Here is a 20,674-nt window from a genome sequence, read left to right on the forward strand (position 1 = left end):
GAGGAATCAATAAGTACTTATTTAACATTTTGGCCAGTTATTGGCTTTAAAGTTTTTTAAAGGTTGCTATTAGAATAGAATTAAGGCAAATTAATTAAATTGTGTTTATCTCATCAAGGACCGAAATCGACAAAATATCAAGAGACAGTTTTTAATCAGCATTTGACGGTCTACACAATTTTATGGACAAGAGAAAAGAAAGCCATTGGCGCACGTATTTTTTAGAAAAATATTCCAGTGATAACCCATAATATGTACATCCCCGGTGAATATGTCGACACTTTCTTAGCATTAAATATGTCGCACTTGTAGTAACTTTTACCACACAATTTCATTCGAATCGCTAAAAGCACTTGGAAGAAAACTATAATAAATCGAATAAAGATGAAGACGTTAACGTAGCTACGAAACAAAGCAGAATCGGACCCATGTTGATATAAAAAATAAATTTTATTTTTACTAGAGGAATCTCTCCACAAGAGATGGCACATGTTTTTCGAAACACCCTGTATGAGACTCAAAAGTTTTTCAACGATTCTACATAATATAGGTTTGTGTTAAAAGAAATTGGGGTGGCTACCCTCTAAGAGGTGAGGCAGAATGAGACAATAGGTATTATTCTGGTTGGATTTACGAAAACTGACCGAAAAGAAAATTACCCGAAACGATAGTTGCCCGAAAAAAAATTCACCGAATCACAAAATTGGCCGAAATAAAAATTCATCGAAATGTCGATTTTTGTTAACCTTCCGGTACACTTGCGAATATTTTGAAAATTGATGTGTTTAGAATATAGCTCTCAAAACTGTATAGAATATGTTTTAAATAAAACGGATTAAGTGAAAATTATTCAATAAAAGTTGTCTTTTATTTACTACATTCTTCGGCATTTTAATTTTCATTAAAATAACTTTTTATAGGTGCGGACTCACAGTCTGCCCCATGTTAAAACTTGGAGCGCGTGTTAATAACCAAACCAACAATATACTAAAAAAATATTGCTTTTTCGAGCAGTCTCCCCTTCGGTGATCTACTTTCAGCCAATTTTCCGGATATTATTCTGGTTTCCCTTCAAATCCTCCCATATGTTTTTTAGATTTTTATGAGTTGTGCTCACACAAATCAGATTTAAGATCTTCCTGATAAAGTGTACTTCCTAAGTATTTTTTCTCTAAGAGCGATTCCCCATTTCAGCTTAACAAATTATCACCCTTACCCTACAGGGTGGCGCCCCTCATACGACTCGGTGACTCCAAGGAGAACGGTAGTTTATATCGAAATGAAATTTTGGGAGCATATTTAGGTTATCTGAAAGCATTTTATACAAATATATAGTTATACAGAGTGTCCCCAAAAAAAGTTACACATCAGAATTTTGTTTTTTGTAATGGAACACCCTATATATTAATTGATTTTCGGATTCTAGGAAAGAAATAAAGGTGAGTTTTATTAAAAAAGCATATCTCTAAACAGTAAGGATTTTGACATATTCCACATTTTGTAAAAATGAAGAGTAAATTTAAATTTCCATAACATCTACCTAAATCTTAATTTACCCCATATAGCTTGATATTTAATTACAATAGCCATTGTATGTTAAACCAAATTTGACCCGTAAAGTTATACAGGGTGAGACAAAATTAATATGAAACATTGGTCGCTTTTAAAAGTAAGTTAGTCCTATATTTTAAATGGAACACCCAGTATATTATTCCGGTGTTCAAAGGGGAATTCATATATCTTCAAAACATTATTAAGGTTGCCTACCCCTCAGACAACGATTCTCCTAGATATTTTAATTTTTATGATTTTTTGTCAGCACTTGGGTCTTTATTATTTGAAAAAATCTATATAGGTGGCTGGTGATATACCTTTTATTAATTTAACAAAAATTAAAGGATGTAGAGTAAAATTCTCAACGGTAATAAAAAGATTACACGTTTAAAACATATTTTAATTATTACAGCATTAAAAGAGATAAACCTATAATTGTGACAAAAATTAGCTAGATGAAATGAAATGCTCAAAATGGTTCCTTTTCTGTTAACTGCATAAAACGATTATTTTCAAAAGATCTTTTCATTTTAAAAGGCATAATATGTGGAGTTCTACTTCAAAAAGCAGCTACAACCCATATAACACAACACAATCCTATAGATATCTTGAGGATATCCACCAAGGATATAGTAAATATCTAAGGGATATCCAAAAACCAGAGGATATTTATGGGATATCCAGATGGGACAAAAAAAGTCATCTTCAAGACATCCCTGGGCAAGCCTTTTACGATTATTTGGGATATTTATAGGATAATACAAGGATGATGTTGGGAGCAGTATAGAATATTTTTAGTACATTATAGGAGGACTGTTATTTGACAATACTTACTTCATCCTTAGTTTATAGTAAAAACGTTCGCGATTTAGTTTTTTTTTAGCCACATTTTGACGTTATTCATTGGATATTTTTATTAACAGCTCTAAAATATACCTACATATTATGTCAATGAATTTTGCGTCAAAATTTACAAGTTTATTTGTATGAGTTAAGAGCTTTCAATTTATACTGTACCATCGAAAAAAAACGGCATTCAATTGGCTTGAAAATTACGATCGATGACATTCCCCATATAATTTTACATACAAAATAACAGCAATCTTCATTTCCAAGCCACCTCTGACGCCGTTTTTTTTCGATCGTATGGTAGATTATACTACCCTTTATGGAGTCTAGCAGTTTATGTCTAGCAGCAACAGTTTACATCAAAGTTAGCGCACAGGATACAGGTATAATTTCTAACACCACACATTCCAGAAACTCCTAATTTAAACACAAAAATAGGATTTCTGTTTGAACAGATCAAACACGAAAATGGGTTTAAGGATAAAGAACAAGCGCTTTTCGACAAATTTTCACCTATAATTTTGTCACAAATTTTTCATTGTGAGACCCTGAGTCGTTCGTCGTTTTTCGACATTAGTTGAGGTTAGGATCCCATATAACACACAATATCCGCAGGATATTCATAGAATGTCGGAATGTCCCATTATAAGATCATCTTATAAAGACATCTATAGGATATCCTCCAGACATCCTGAAATCCTGTAGATGTCTCAGAATAGAATATCCTATAGATATCTCTGTCATATATCTAATGTACATCAAGTGTACATCCAGCTGAGATATCCAAACATGCTCATGATAATAAAATATCAGTAGTTAGAATATGAGAGATCCTCCTCCTCATTATACTCCTCATCCTCCTCCTCCTCCTCCTCCCACTAATATAATATACATTTCAAAAATATGTTAATTCCTACTACTTTCATCCCCACTTTATTTACTTAGTCATATATAGCTAGTAAGGTAGGTCTTTAGAAGAAAGTAAAGCGAATCTCTTATTCATCGAGAGTGATGCAATACAATAAGAAAAAAATAACTAATGTTGTTAGAAAGCTGATTCAAAAATATACTGATTTCCGTCATCGAATAATTTTAATTAATCAAAAAGATTTATTTTTTCCACTCAAACAAGATTGTCATAGGATAACTGAGTTTTGTGCTGATTTTCTATTACAAAGGATAAATCTTTACGAGTCTGTGCGTGCATTGGGACATACATATTTTGCAACTGAACTAACACACATTGTTCCATACGTGAGAGTAACGAAGAATTCAAAAGTTATAATAGAAATTTTAAAGGTGTTCGAGAGATTCCATTTGGATGACGCTAGAGATCAGTTACTGCGAAGATTTGAAGGCAAGTTACAACCCGGAGAAGTTAGAAGCACAATATCAAGAAAACATAGACCTCTTCGTCAATATCGTACTCCGAAATATTTAAAAATATATATTTTGTTTTAAGGTGAAAAATGTCAAATGAGAATATTGAACTTATTAGCGCAGTAATATACAGGGTGTCCCAGAAATAAGTGCAGATATTTTAACTGGTAGTATAGTTCAACCCCAGAAACACGCCTATGAGGTTTTTTTTGCGAAAAAAAAATGTTGAAAATTTAAAATTTTTCTTGACATTTTCCGGGAAATTTGAAAAAACTTTTTAGTGCCACTTGTTTATTCACCTGAGATTTCTCTACGGTGTATCTAAACCTTGCAGTGTTGTAACCTCCTATGTTATCCACATTCTACATAGTTCTACATTTATAAATTCATAGAAAAATTTCTACTCAAAAATTAAGAATGTTAAATTTTCATCAGTGCTCATTATTAATAATTATTATAGAAAAAAAAACACATTAATTATGTTTAGTACTTACCCTTTCAATGAAAACTTAACAAAAACCACCGAAAATTAACTAAAACATTACGTTTATGACGTTTACGAAAATGATTCATCATATTGTTCACAACCAGGTCACAAAAAAGAAATTCCTAAAATGTTTATCGTAATTTAGAATTCAATATTTGTTTTCTTTCATGTTTCTCTGTTTTATTTGAACCACTGATTTACAAAACACCTTGAAAAGCGCACATTACTTTGAATACCGTCTCTTATTGCCACTTTACGAACTACTTTCAATTTAAGACATGTTTCATCAACACGAATACGTATTTTTCGTTCGTTATTTTCGATGTATTTTGACAGCTCCTACCGTCGCGCGTTGGCCAAGAGTGCCACGTGTGAACTGGTCGCTTGAGCCGCGCCGTCGTGGCAGGCTTGCGTCAGACGACGATGTTAAAAGCAACGTTGCTGTAGTTAGTTACAATTTCAAATCAAAGAGATTCGAAGCAATCGTTTGTATTAAATTTTAAATAAAAAAGAGAAACATGAAAGGAAACAAACAAAAACGAAAATGAATTGATTATTCGTCGGGCTGTTTTCGATATATTGGAATTCTGAATTACGATAAACAATTTAGAAATTTTTTTTGTGACCTTATCAATTATCAATTCATTTGTGTTTTGTTTGTTTCCTTTCATGTTTTTCTGTTTTATTTTTAAAATTTAATAAGAATTTGATTGCTTTCGAGTGTCTTGAATTTGAAATTGTTGAAATCCACGGCAACTCGCATGACGTAAGCTCGACACGCCGGCGCGACAAAGAAGCAGTGAGCAGTTACCAACCAGTGATGCGTGGCTGTCTTGGCCGACGGATGGTTGGGCTGTTGACGGGATTGTCGAAATACATCGAAAAATAGCGAAAAGCAAAAATACGTATTTAAAATTGTTGAGTGAAACATGTATTTTCTTAGATTGAAAGTAGTTCGTAAAGTGGCGGTAAGAGAACAATAATTCTCAACATTTATTCATTCAGAAAGATATTCAAAGTAATGTGTAATGTGTGCTTTTTCAAGGTGTTTTGTAAATCAGTGGTTCAAATTGTGATGAAGCCTATACGAAAATAATGTGTTAAGTTAAAAATGGGGACTGTTATTTTAGCAGTTTTTATAATAGCACGTACAAGTAAAGCAGCAGCACAATGAAGTGTATTTAGTTAAGTGTGTATCGAAAAGAGAACTGTCGCAGTTACATCGATCTGTCATAAGTATTTCTTTTGTTAATGTTGGAGTAAGTTTTTTTAATTTAACATTTAAATATTTAACTTTTAATTTATTTTATGTAATAATATCACAATCTTAAAAAAATGTAATGCATCTCTGCAAACTCCTCAGGTGTTGTGATTTTATGACTTACTTGTAAACATATACTTTCTTGTCCATATGGCAACACAGTGCGTCGAATTAACTGGAAATCCGGGCTTGATCCGGAGGTAATTGGATGTAGTTGGCAATATCTGCCGGTGGTTCTCAAAATGTTGCGATTATTTTTTTAAATTTTCAAAGTTAAATAACTCAGTTATTTTCAATTTATTTTAAAAATGGTAAAGAGAAAATATGTTTATTTTGACCAGATCTACCACCTCTTAAAATATCTGCACTCATTTCTGGGACACCCTGTATATTCATCAAGAATTTTATGAATCATTTCATGGAACTTATCAAAAACTTAGACAGATGGAAAAAATATATTATGATATGATTCGTAAATATGAAAAAGGAATGAGTGCGTGTGCACAATATTATGAAAATTATGATACATTAGAATTATTCTCTGTAATGATAGACTTAGGCTTTATAAATCAAATAACATATTTAAATAAATTTGTTATAAATGGGGGAATAGCCTGCGAACAAGTAACAGATGATGTAAACACTAACATGAATAGTAACTTAGTTAACCAGGATAATTCATCCAATAATTTAGTTGATGTAGAAGTATTAATTTAGTTAAAAATTATATTTTATTAATAAAAGATGTAATAAATATTATATAGATTTTTATTCATTCATAAAAAAATTATCGTACAAATACAATACATTTGATAATGCACCCATACAAGTTAACTTAGAATGATGAAAGCATTTTGGTGTTCCGATAGGCAAAGCTGGTTGTTCATCTATTTCAATCACAGGTTTTTTGGAATATTTATTTACAAACGCAGCTTTTTCAGCTCCTTTAACATAAACAAATTCCACTTCTACTTCTTCAGTGAGTTTTTCAATTATATTTGAAAAATAATGGTGAGGTGTAAATCCTTCATTCCAGTTGATACAATGATGGTTTTTCATTAACCATACCGCCTGTCTGTGACATTCTGGTGACAGAAAGTCTAATGAATAGGGTTTTTTAAACATATAATGTGAGATTCTATGTCCATCAAAGGCTGCAAGTTCTTTAGGTAAAAAGGTGTTTTTCTCATCTTTAAATCCTTGTATATAAGTTCACTAAACTTTTTAATTAAACTTTTTTGTCTTGAGTAGTTTGCAATTTTTGTATTTTAAAAATAAATTTTTGTATTTCTAGTTGAAGTGTTGATGACATATTTACTACTACAGACTTTGTTTACTTATTTGATATCAAAACTAAACATTAAGAGAGTGGGGGTAAAAGTTTATAATTGTTTGACAATCTTTGTTAAAGGATTGTAACTAAATAATTTATCATGTAAAATAAGATAATAAGCAGATGTGTCTTTTTTGATCGCACTGTTTGTTTCAAACTCAATTCTCATTACAACAGAACCCGTTTGAAGCGTTTCCTTTTGGTGAGAACAATCAATATATGCAATTAGTGAAATCTCCTTGAATTTTTCAGGATTAAAAATAGGTTCATTAGAAGTACCATAATAAGAATAGCGAAAATTTGCATATAAAGATGAATATTTGTTCTCTTTGAAATTTAAATATAAGTCGTGATAAGGATACCTTTCGGAATTTAAAAATATTCTAATATTTGTTAAATCTACATTGTCAAATTGACTCATATCTTTTTTAACATCTCCTTTTCGATTTTCTTGAAAGGCAATTATTACATGACGGGGAGCTTCAAGTTTGCTAGTTGTTTTTCAACAAGTTCCCAGCTTCTAAATCCAATTAGTACATCTTTATTTGACTCCAATATTCTAGTGAGAGCTAGTTGTTGTGGTATATCAACTGGCTTTGTTTGGTGGTGGCTCGAAATTGGATTAATTGTTGGTTGTAGTGGAAGTGGTAAAACTAATGTTATGTTAACATTGCTTGAACATCCTAATGGTATTAGGTTCGAAAATGTTTATATATATTCAAAATCATTAGATCAACCGAAATATAAATATTTAAGACAACTTTTAGAACCTATGAAAGAAATTGGATATTTTGAATATGATAATGATGAAAATGTTATTTCACCTCATAAAATAAAACCAAATTCTGTTATTATCTTCGATGATATTCCTTGTCACAATCAATCAATTATTCGAGATTATTTTACACATGGTAGACATACAAACACAGATTGTTTTTTCATATTTCAGGGCTACTCTTCTATTCTTAAACAACTAATTCGTGAAAATTCAAATTTATTGATTTTATTTAAACAAGATTCTTCAAGTTTAAAACATATATATAATGATCATTGCATGATAGATATGACATTTGATCAGTTTAAAAATATTTGTGCTAAATGTTGGAAGGAACCCTATGGATTTCTTGTAATTGATAAAGATTGTCAATTAAATAATGGTAGATATAGAAATAAATTTGATTCCTATATTTATATATAAGACGAGTTTTGTGGTTTTTCCTCATTTAAAAATTATCTAACATGGATAAACGTTTAGCTAAAGAGTTGATAAAGTCAAGACAAGCAGTAAAAGAAAAGTATCATATGCTAAAATCAGCAGCATCTACAACACAAGCAGAGTTAGAACAGACTTATAAACCAATAACACAACCTCTACAAGAACTAGTCTCAGCTATTGGAAAATCGGAACATTTACACATAAAAGAAGAACCTGTGGACTTACAAGAAGAATATTTTAAAACTTCAACACCTACAAAAGTTAAAATAACTCCGAAAACTGGCAAAATTCCTATATTACCACCTGAAACTCCATCATTTTTTAACAGATCAACAGAATCTATAAGTCAGATTCCCAATATACAAGAAACAAGTATTATTGCAGAAACATTTCCTTCACAATTTAACCATTCAGAAAGTAGAAATTTATCAGATATATTAGAAGAGACAAGACAAACTATTCAAACATATGTTGGGACTTCGGGATATGATGATTGGTTGAATGCTTTCCATGAATTACCAAGAACATATATAGATGAAGGTGTGAAAGATACAAAGTCTAAGTTTGATCATAATTATGGAATAGTGCATGATCTCGAAAGAGATAAATTTTTTTTGGGTTTAACACAAAAACCTGTGGAAATAATTGGTAAAAATATTCATGTGGAAGGTATAAAATATCCCGGAACGGTTGGTTTATATGAATTACTTTTTTAAAAGAACCTGTTGGATATAAAATGAAGATTTAGAAAATGATATGGACATATTAAAAAGAACTAATGCATATCGTAGAAATTTTGATCCCAACGAGCAAGTGCAAGGAAATAGTTCACATAAATATGTAACAATAATTGGACCTTACTTGCAATGAAAGGGTATTACAAAAACTAAAACAATAACACCATTGGAAAGGTTGACTAAAGCTTTTGCTAAACCGAAAGCACCATTTAGAACTAGTAGAACGACTGCTTTCCAGAAAGGGAAAGGTTTAACTTTAAAAATAAACAAATCAAATACAGATTATGTGTATTGGGATAATATAAATGAACTTGTGGATCGACTTCGTCTTTTACTATCATCTACAGATGCTGGCATTACAGCCCACAACAATGAAATATTATCTATAATTGAGGAATTAAGGGAGGCTAAAGTTATACTATAAATAAGAATTGATAGTTATAAACAAATCAATTGTTTACCAATATCAAACCATGTCTGTTGATAAATTCGGTTGTCATATTTCTAAACGTAACACTGTAAATACACAATTAAATAGGTTTAAGACAGATGTAAACTATGTTGAAAATAAAGTAATTGAACATTTTCAAGGTAGTATAGACAACATAAATAAGAGATTAAGTGAAAATGAATCAAACAATAATAATTTTGCAAAGAAAATTAAGTTTTTTGATGAAAAAATTACAAAACATGAAGATAAAATTATAAAATTTAATGATAATATAAAAACAATTAATAATTTAAAAACAGAAATAGAACAAATTAAAGATTCCATTAACGATACATCACAAATTGAATCAATCAAAAGAAATCTTCAAAATGACATTAAAACAAAATTTGAAGATTTCACAAACAACGTTTACGAAAGAGTTAATCAAGAAGTAGCTTATTTTAAGAATGTTCATGATAAAATTGACAGAACTGAAAAAAATTACAGCGACAGCATTAAATATGCACTTAGTTAACCATAAAAAAGACATAGAAGAACTACAAGATCTAAGACAGCAATTTAATAATACATTAGCTGAAATTACAAAATTAAAATCAGAAAAAAATTTGGAAAGTGAAGATAGAAATAAAAGTAAAGATGAAATTTCTACAATAAAATCCAGTTTAGAGAAGTTCGATTTAAAATTGGATGAACTTTATGTAAGTCTAGAATCGTTGAAAGAGTATGTAAAAGAAGAAAATAAAAAAATTAATGCTGATATTGATGAAATTGATAAGACCATGAACACTCAAATTAGAGAAGTGATAATTAAAAATCAAAAAGAAAGAATTAAACATCTAGAAATGATATTGATAATATTCATCAAACTAAAAGTAAACTTATAAACGATACACTTAATGGTAAAAAATTAGTTGATGTACCTTTAGACAGTGGACAATATATAGAAAATCTTTCACAAATTATATATACTATCTCTAAAATATTGGATGAAGAACTAACAAAAATAGAAACGGAAGTAGAAAATTCGGCAAATAAAACAAAAGATTTTCTATTAACAACAGTTAAAGAATATCTAGATAACCTAGTCAAAGAAATAATTAAAATTAATGAAATTTTGATTGAAACTAATAAGGATGAACAAATACAAAAATTAAAAGAATGGAGAGAGATGTATAAAAGCTTTGTGGACAACTACTCTCAAAACAAAATATCTTTTGGTAAAATTTCAAAAGTATGACAACCATTAAGGAACAAGTAGTTAATGAGTTACCTAAACCTGCTAGAAAAAAAATTATGCGAAGAAGGGTAATTGTTAAAGGACTAAATGATCTTTTACAGGCAGATCTAGTAGAAATGCAACCATATTCTAAATTTAACAGGGGTTATAGATATATTTTATTTGTTATAAATGTGTTTTCAAAATATGTTTGGGCAGAACCTGTAAAAACAAAATCTGGTAAGGATGTTGCCACAGCAATGAAAACCATATTACTTACTTTAAAAACCAACCCACAAAATTTGCAAACGGATAGGGGTACAGAATTTTTCAACCAACATTTCCAAAGACGATGGAACGATTTAAAATTAATCATTATAGTACTTTTTCCAATTTAAAAGCAAGTGTAGTTGAAAGAGTAAACCGAACATTAAAAACCAGAATGTGGAAAATGTTTAGTTTGCAAGGAAATTATAGATATTAATATTTTACAAGATATCGTTAAGGATTACAACAACACCAAACATTCAACAATTGGAATGAAACCAAACCAAGTAAATAAACAAAATGAAAAGAAGATTTTAAGATCAATCTTTACTCATGCTAAAACAGTAGATTCAAAACTTGTTAAATTTAAAGTTGGAGATTATGTGCGTATAAGCAAGTATCGCGAGGCGTTTTCCAAAGATTACACTCCAAATTAGTCAAATGAAATATTTAGAATTAAAAAAGTAAAGATGACAAATCCCAGAACATATACAATTGAAGATAAAAGAAATGAGGAAATTCAGGGTGGATTTTATGAACAGGAGTTACAGAAAGCAAAACACTCTGATGTATACCTCGTTGAAAAAATTCTAAGAAGAAAAGGAAACAAAGTTTATGTAAAATGGTTAGGATTAGATAAAAAGTTTAATACATGGATTAATAAAAATGATGTTGTATAGTTGTTTTATGTAACTTAAAATAAAATAAAGCACTAATTAATATAATATAGTTTTATTTAATATTTGGTTAAATACAAGTATTAGCAAATCGTGTTAAATACATTTTAGTTCTGTGTTCTTTGCTTAGTATTGGATCAAGAATAATCTTACAATTATTAATTCGTTTTTCAAAACGAAGTCTATTTAAATAATAAGTTCTAAATTCACTTTTTCGTGCTTGTTTATAAGCAAAATTCCACTGCACTAACACATAAAGTTTATTTTTCTCTTCCTGAAAAGTCACCGATTTCTTCATAATATTTTCTTTTGAGTTCATTCCTCTTCAACCTTTTTCCCAATTCCTCCGGGTACAGTATCAGGAACTCCAACATGGTTGACACATTTTCACTGTTGGGATTTTGATTGGGTTGCAAAATGCGATAAATATTATGAATAGGATCACCTTCCTGAATTGAAATGCTGGTTTGGAATACTTTAAAGTAAAGTGAAAATTCTTGTTTCTTTATAATAGAAATCCTGTAATCCACAACTTCCTTTAATCGCCAAAATGTTTCTATAGACTCGTATCCTAAATATATATATCTTGAATATTATTCTTTAATTTTTATAACAGGAAGACTGTTGACTTTCTCAAAATATAATTTAAAGTTGTCTATATTCAACATGGGTTCGTTAATTTGCTGGGGAAAGCAGAAGTAATTTTCAATAACTCCTCGATGATTGCAAAAACTGTTCCAATTTTCTTCACTTAGAGTTATAGAAAAACCATTTTTTCCACCGATTATAATTTTCGGTGAAAAATCTTGATTGCTAATACCAACAATAACAAATTTTGATGAAGATTTATTCAAAAAGAAAATTTTTGAATTTAAAAGATTTTCAAAGTCTTTAGAAGACATGGTGAACGAACTAAAAATTATTAAGTTCTTCTCTTACTTTAATATTCGAACCCCTACCAATTCATACCCCCACCTTTTCATATCGTCAACTCATGCGCATTGCTTATTGTCTATTCAAAACAATATTTTAAATGAAATTGATTATTGAAAGTGTAAATTTCCTGTTTGAAATTTATAATTAAAAAAGATAATTAAAATTGTAATATACAAAAATATAGTAAAAGTTAAAAAGAGATTAACGATATTAAAAATGTTATATCCATTATTTTTTTCATTAATAAATTTAGTATAGTTGAATGATTCATTTTGAAAATGAATATTTTAATTCAAATCTTTCAATCCAATTAGTATCAAAAATGGTTTGGTTTGAATAATGATTTAAAAAACCTATTAACATTTTCTCCTTTGTTGATGGGATATATAAAACTAAGCGTATTATTATTGATTAAACCAACTTTCATAAACTGACAATTTTTATCAAGTGTAATGTTTGTTTCATTCGAAAAACATATTTCACATCGGGTTACAGTGGGGGGATAATGAACATAAATAACATTTTGAAATATGAAATAAAGGAGAATAAAATGGGTTTGATGAGCCATTGAAAGAATGTATTTATCTAGAATTTACTTCCATTCAAGATGATTACCAAATGATATTTGACAATATCTTTTCTATAGATGAATATAAATACTTATTAGCATAAGAAATATATGTTGAAAAAAAGATGTAAATTAATAAATAATAATATCATCAAAATTATACGTTCCAGTGAATTATTAGATTTTTTGAATGTTTTGTTTCTTATTTTTTTTGTTTTGGCTTAACCATAGACATTCATTTAAATTACATAATGGAGAAATTTTGTGATGCTTTTCTATAGGACAGTCATCATAGTTCCATTCATAAATTTCAGTTCCACAATAGTAACATTTGCATACGTCACTATATGAAATATAATAAAAGCTTGCTTCTGCTAATACCTCAGGTTCCAATTTTCCATTCAAGTTTTTAAAAGTAGAAAGTCGGTTTTCATAGGTTTTATAAGTAACATCATCAATATCTTTATCAAACCTTTCCAAACACATCTTAAGAAGGGTTAACAGAAATGAAATATTGCCAAAACATGTATTTACAAGTAGGTATATTTTTCATTAAAATGCATTATCCATACAAAAGTATATTTTTAATTAAAATAAAAACTTATCTACCATATAAAATAATTATATTAGTCACTACATTCTAAATAGGTTATTACCTTTAACATGTAATTAATTTGTAATTATGTAAAACTAAAATACATAAAATATAAATTGTTCCTATATATAATTAATTATATATTGATAACTCTATAACTAATATGTATAAATTATGATAAGTTTAAAACATTCTGAAGGGAATAATAAATTAATATTAATAAATATATTTGTTTTAACTCATTAATTTAATTTATTAAATTAATGAGTTAAAACATTTAGAAGAGGAATGAAAAATACAATCACAGTGAATCATATTAAATGTTTAAATTAAAGAAATAATATTAAATTAAATATTATTTAAAAATATGTTGAGGTCTGCATGATCAGCATTCCACTGATAAAATGAAATATCATGATGACCCCAAGCAAGTGTTTTATAGTCATATGGTATTTGACATCTTTTATCGTCCTCGGAATTCAATGCAATTTTATGTATTAATTCGGTAAAAATTGTATGTAGTCGAGAACGAAACACATACATAGAGCAAAAAATTTTAGAATTATTTTCCACAACATCTTTGTAGTGGATAAAGTCTAACTGATTTTTAATAGCATGTTTTTTTATACATTTCGCTTTCTTTAATAAACCATTTTCGGTTTTTACACAGTAAGCTTTTGCTCCGGTACCATAGAAAGCTACAATCGGTTCACCAGCATATTCATCCTTAAATTTGCCAACCACTGATTGTGTTATTGGCATATTATGCATATTATTAGGTACATAATTGGAAGTGTCAAATTTATGAATATTTCTATTCATATCATGGTAAACATTTTCTGTTGTCACTTCCAGAATAAAAGAATCTGTATCAGTATACAAAAGAGACACATTATCTTTATACAAAGGTTTTAAAAAATTATAAAAAAAATCGTACATGACAGTTTTTGAAATATCTAGTATGGAAAATCCAACATATATTGGTTTATTATAAGTAACTAGTATTTTTTTCATTTGAATAGCGACTAAGTTTTATGAGAAAATTGTTAAGTCCTTGAAATATGGCTTTGCTATTAAATTTTCAGCTCCATCTTTTCTTTTATTTTTTTCCCATTCGGTAACAAGTCTTACATCGACTCTTCTATCCACATTTTCCATTGTTTTTCCATATATACTATTATTTGCTAATTTATACGTGGGCGATCAAATTCATTTTTAGACTCATTACGTAACTTTGTGTTTAAATCTATAAATTTTTTCAACCAAGCAGATTGAGAAAAATCCCAAACTTTATGAGCTCTTTCATATTCCTCATCAGTAATATGTTCATCTGTTAAACTTTTAAAAAACTGATCTTTTTTAGGTAAAGCAGTTTCCTCTAATTTTTCAAAACTATCGATGTAATTATAAGGAAACACACCTTTTTGACGAATAAGTTTAAAATGTTCCTCATCTTCGAAAATCTTTTTTATTTCTTTACATTGTTCATCTTTCAAAGTATCTGCCAAATTAGATAGAGAAAATGATAAGAATTGAAATGAGTCGATAAATCTCAATGATAAATTTCTTTTTTTTTATTTTTTGTATGTTTATCAAAATAATTATCTACGAGAATGTGTTTTTCAAAAGAAATATATTTCTCTTTATTTTGTGGAATTACTGATAGGTGTTCTTTATTTGAACACATATTCTTTAAAAATAGGTGGCTGCCGTAATTACGTAAGTTGTGCATTATAACTGGAATAAAATTAGGAATTTTATAGTTTATATTACACAAAGAATGAGCTGGTCCTCTATAGTTGCCCGTAATGTGACAATGATCGGCAACTTTATCCCCTAAAAGTGGCTTATCACAAATATGACAGTTTTTAGCATTGTTATGTGTAGTTTGTTCTAATTCTGTTAGAGTATTCATTTTCTTAGGAGTCTTTAAAAATGTGTGATATAAATTTAACGCATCTTGTTCTAGAGAATTTATAAAAACTTTTTCGCTATCCAAACCTCTATATTTTTAAACTTAGAATATGCATCATCAAATGAACATTTGATATAATATGCAAAAGAGTATGGAATATGTTCAAATTTTTTTACAGTATATGAACTATTTGGATCTTCTACATTTTCATTATTATTTAAAGGTTTTAAAATACATTCAAAGTCTGCATAAATCACAAAAGGAACTTCCATTTGTTTTTGATAATTTATAAATTTTAATATATTTTCATATGCTACATTTCCACATTTATCTTTAAGTAGTTCTTTAGAAGGTAAATTAATTTTAACATGATCACAATCATAACTATTATGGTATTGTAATTTTTGTTCTGTATCAAAATATTGCAAACATCCTTCACATAAATATTTTCTACCATTGTGTTTACTAAGTTGTTTAGAAATTAATTTGAAAGATCGGAAATGTAGCAATAATGAAGATTTCCATCATCATCGTTTATCAATAATAAATTAACATGAATATTTTTTTTAGCATTTGTGAAATGTAGAGGACCAATTACTTCATATTCTTCATTATTAGAAATTTTATTATAATATTTTTCTAAACCGTATACATTGATAGAAATATTGTTTTGATTTTCAAATTTCTTGATGTCTTTTAAAGATATTGGAAAGTTAATACCTGCAGTGTTCAAAACCGTTGAATAATGAGGGTATGATGATGTAACAAAGTCAACACCTGTTGGAGTATGAAGAGCTGCAACTATGGACCATGCGAAGCAGTAGTCATCGTTATTTCTTATGTTAACTACAGCTTGACGTCGTACTATTTCAGGAGGTAGTTCAATAAATGATGATGCTCTCAAAGGATTGAATTTATTGATGTTAATTTCCAAATGAATAAAATTAAGTAAGATCCATCCTGAAACCAGAAATAAAAATTAATTACATATATATTTTAGATTAAAGTTAAACACTTACCGGAATCTTTTTCTGCAAACTCATCTGCCTTATCGCCAATAACTGTTACAAATTCTTCTATCAAATCCTTTGTTGCACTGCTATTACAAATTACTTTAAATGGAGTGTTGAATGATTTTACATCATGATTATCAGTACTTGGATTATAATAATAGCCAAAAAGCTCCATATTAATTTTAAGGCATGTGTGTTTTCTTAATTGATCCTCAAATATACGAAGAATCTTTTGTTCCAATTTTATAAAGTAATTTTTAACATTTAAGATCATCTCCTCCATAGATAATCTATATGTTATTATTCGTTCTTTGAATGCAGATTTAATAATTTGTACTCCTGATTGTTCAAATATTTTAGAATTATTTTTATGTGTTTGATCGCAGATGACCAAACCATAAATTTTGTGATATTGACTCTTTGCATTCTTCACAATATTTCTCTATAAAGACAATTATTTTGTTAATTTCAAAAGGTTATAACATAAAATGAAAAAATCTTACTTTTTTCTTCAGGTGTAGACTTTGTCAACCATCTGTTTAGAAAGGAAGATTTGTTGCAGGCACTCTTTAAATGGCGAGATAGGTTGTCTTTACGAGTAAAGGTTTTTTTACAGGATGGACAAATAAACATCTTTCAATTTTATTCTGTAAAATAATTTTATGGTTTTATTATTAAATTTTATTCTGTTATATGCAAGGTTAAGTTTGGAAAAAAGAATGTATAAATATAATTTAATTAAAAAAATAAATGAAAAAAAAATTTAAATATTTAATTAAAAGAATCCACTAACTTATCGAAAGATTTTTTTAAATATTGTAGTTCTGCATTATTTTCACTTGTTATGTTTGTTTGTTTAAGAAATTGCTCCAGAGCGAAGCTAAGAGTTTTTAATTTTGAAAAGGGTTTTAAATACTTTTTCAAAGTTTTCTTCTTTTTGTTGATAATAAAGGATGGTTTACTATTTTCGATTTTATTCTTAAACGTTTCTCCTTTTTCATCGGAACTAAACTCTATTTTTTGAGAGTGTGTCGGTGAAAAAGGAGAAATGTTTTGACAGGAACTAGTCTGACCCTCATTTTTGGAGTCATCAATACATTCAATTAAATCTAGTTCATCATCAAAATTATTAATTTCTTCATGTCCATCACTATTAACAGAATTATTACATTTACTATTCTGTATTAACGTCTCCTCAAATTTTGAAATGGAAATAGAGTCATTCGTAAGTTCCTCTAAAAATATTTCGTTAAAATCAATGTCTCTATTTTCAACATCTGTTAAAAATTTGTTTAAATCAGCAAAGTTTTCCATTTCAAACGGTGTAAAAAGGTTGTGTGTATTTATAATGTCACTATTATCAATTTCATTCAAGAAATTATCTAATTCTTGAATGAAATTAATAACTGGTGTAGTGATGTTAGGTGTAGTCACGTTATTAGTTTGAGTATTAATCAAGTCTGAATTAAAAATAAAATGAGGGTCAGAAAAATTGTTCATCGAAATTATTTGCAAAATATTAATTTTTTCAGGATTCATTTAAAAAAATATTTACCTAATATGTCACAACACAAAATAAAGTCACAACACAAAATAAAGGGAAAATCTAAAAACCGAAACCATAAAACTTATTTCAAGAACTTCTTGAAAGTACAGTCTGTTGTAACCTGTGGTTGTAACTGCAGACGGTTTTATACCTGTGTTTTATACTTGCTCCCTACTTTATTAACCTTCTACTGGTTGTACTGGTTGCATTCCTATCCAACCAGTTCTTTCTCATCATAGGTCATCAATCCTATTTTTTTTTTTTTTACAAAACACCAAAACACCATTTTCCTTGAAAGTTCATTGACCTTTGGAGTGGAAAAACTGGTTCTCAAAGTTAATATTTTTCAAAGGTTCCCTTTCATTTTCTTATAAATGAATAAGTTTGCTGGAATATATCGAGGATAAAACTTGAGTACGTGTGGTACAAAGGTATAGAGAGACGACACAGGTATGATTTTGTGTATACTATTTTTTCTATTTATTTATTATTTTGTTTTGTGTTTGCAATTTTGTAGAAATAGATCTATTCCAAAGACTCTATGAATTCTTCTGGAATCGACAGCATCCAGAAGAAACGGTGGAAAGAAGAATGAATATTATGGAGCAGCGGGATATTAATAATGCAGAAGGATTGACTCCTGAGGATGTTGAAAACGACTCCGGATGTGAAGACAATGATATATCTGATTCCCATATATCGGTTAGGGTAAACTATATTGGTATATCGGAATATCAACAAGCTTTAGAATCCGGAGTGTTTTGTGTGTTTCAACATTATGTGAGAGTGACGCTGAACACAGTTGTTAGTGGTACTGTTCGAGAAGTACGATTATGTGATGAGTGCTAGGTGTCACCCCCCTGGTAGCACCAGGGGGGTGACAGTAAACCGGAAAATTGGAAACAGTTCTGGCGCGGTCCTACCCAGGCAGAAAGCATGGCCTTCTAGACTGTCCTAGACAAAAATCTGAATATTTCTATATGATTCCTGTCAATTTCTGCTACGGAACATTTTTATGCACGTCGGCGTCCTGTTCTTTTGTCTTTTGTCTGTGTGTCAGCGTCAGCCCCCGAGGCCTCTGGCAAGGTCGGGCGCCATTTTAATTTTGCCGTTTAGATTTGATTGGAAGTTTTGTTTCTGATATTTCGGCTGAAATTTATAAAACAAAAGATGTTTTTTGATATAAAGTTCCTTGTTAACACTTTAATAAAGTATATATGATATTAATTACATGAAGAAAATGATGAAATCGACTTTCGGCGTGTAGGTATGGGCCATATTATAGGTAAAAATAGGTAATATATTAACTGTTTTTATATTTTTTTAACTTTAAACTTAGGATCTTGGGATATTCTTTCAAGATTTTCCGTATCTCTACTTTAAGACTGATCAGTGATTTTGAGCAATTGAGAAAGCAAGTTATACAAGGTAAATTATGATTATTGAACTATTAATAGCCTACGTTAAATTTCTAAGATGATCAGAAATGCGTAATTACATATCACATATAGGTACCTATTATGTATTTTCATAGCAATAATGCTATAAATCTATGTATGTAGATTATTTTAAAAATACAAATGAGGTAGATGTATATCATATTTTATTCATTTTATTTTCATTCAAGTCCTGTTTGATTTAATTCACAAAAGTCTTATGTAGGTACCTATATTTATATTTTTACATATTTTTTTTGATTCCAGGTTTTGTGTGGGTTCAGTTGCCTTTTTCTGCTGGTTACTATTTATCCGTGACTGTGAAAGCATTATTTATCTTCAAGTTTCTGAGTCAATGCACTGTTACTTTACTAATTCGCTTTAACACAGCATCTCTGATATTTAAATATTTAATATTGTTAGTAGTTTATTGGTTTATAGCTCTTTAATTGTGTTGATTTGCATATTTACATTGTTCTAAATTCCAAATAAATATTTTGAGTAATTTTGTTTATTATTTACTACTAGAAAGAGTAAAAGTATATTAACCCTCATTTAAACCTCCCGAGCAGCCCGCCATTAAAAACCGGAAACGGAAATAAATTTCATAAAGTGAAATTGTCATCTCTATGTCGTCATAGTCTGTCAAAATGTCTAACCGCCATATCTGAAAATTAGTTACCCAGGCAGCCACGCTGTTTCCATAATTTAACATTGACTTGACACTTCTTCTTGTATTTATTATTTTATGGGTGCTACTATCGACATCAGACGGGAGTTCCGTCATATACATTACACACATACATTACAGTTATATGTATATGGGTTCCGTACGGTTCCCATCAGCATGTGTCCTGCCACTTCACCACAAAACTATTACCAGACAATGTAAACAATATGACAATTGGTGGTAAATGTGGTGTGTGTAACAGTAATTTATATATTATAATGCATCCTATATGTTGCTATATTTGCAATGGGAAGAATTTTTCAAAGGAAATATAGTAATATCTTAGATTAACAATAGTAATATATAGGATTGTAACCAAAGACATTATAAAGATAGACCGAACATCTCATTCATAAATACTCGTTGGTAGTGTATCAAACATTCCAATGTGTCAAACAAGGACAGAAGAGACAGAGAAGTCTAAAATTTCCGACCCCGGCAACTAGGCGCATTTGGGATTGTTCTAATGGCCAGTGGCGTATCGTTTTTTGGAACGAATTTGAGTAG

At 29.2% G+C, this 20,674-nt stretch overlaps 1 protein-coding gene across 1 annotated transcript; it reads right to left on the reverse strand.

Annotated features, from left to right (window-relative positions):
- Positions 1-15,570: 15,570 nt before the first annotated feature.
- LOC115885826 lies at positions 15,571-18,114 on the reverse strand. Its single transcript, XM_030904853.1, has 4 exons — positions 18,044-18,114; positions 16,959-17,102; positions 16,462-16,897; positions 15,571-16,402 (listed from the first exon to the last, which is right to left on the reverse strand). Exons 3-4 carry the CDS (start codon positions 16,736-16,738, stop codon positions 15,924-15,926), a joined length of 756 nt encoding a protein of 251 aa, XP_030760713.1. The 5' UTR covers positions 16,739-16,897; positions 16,959-17,102; positions 18,044-18,114; the 3' UTR covers positions 15,571-15,923.
- Positions 18,115-20,674: the final 2,560 nt, after the last annotated feature.

This window comes from Sitophilus oryzae, unplaced genomic scaffold (genome assembly GCF_002938485.1).
Source record: "Sitophilus oryzae breed Bouriz unplaced genomic scaffold, Soryzae_2.0 scaffold_41_pilon_pilon, whole genome shotgun sequence".
Lineage (NCBI taxonomy): Eukaryota > Metazoa > Arthropoda > Insecta > Coleoptera > Curculionidae > Sitophilus > Sitophilus oryzae.

Excerpts from the sequence above, each read along its gene's own strand:
- LOC115885826 (XM_030904853.1), bottom strand. The coding sequence starts at position 16,738 with ATGGAGGAGATGATCTTAAATGTTAAAAATTACTTTATAAAATTGGAA. Across the intron at positions 16,403-16,461 it reads GTTTGCAGAAAAAGATTCCG|GATGGATCTTACTTAATTTT; the intron begins GTAAGTGTTTAA and ends TTCTGGTTTCAG.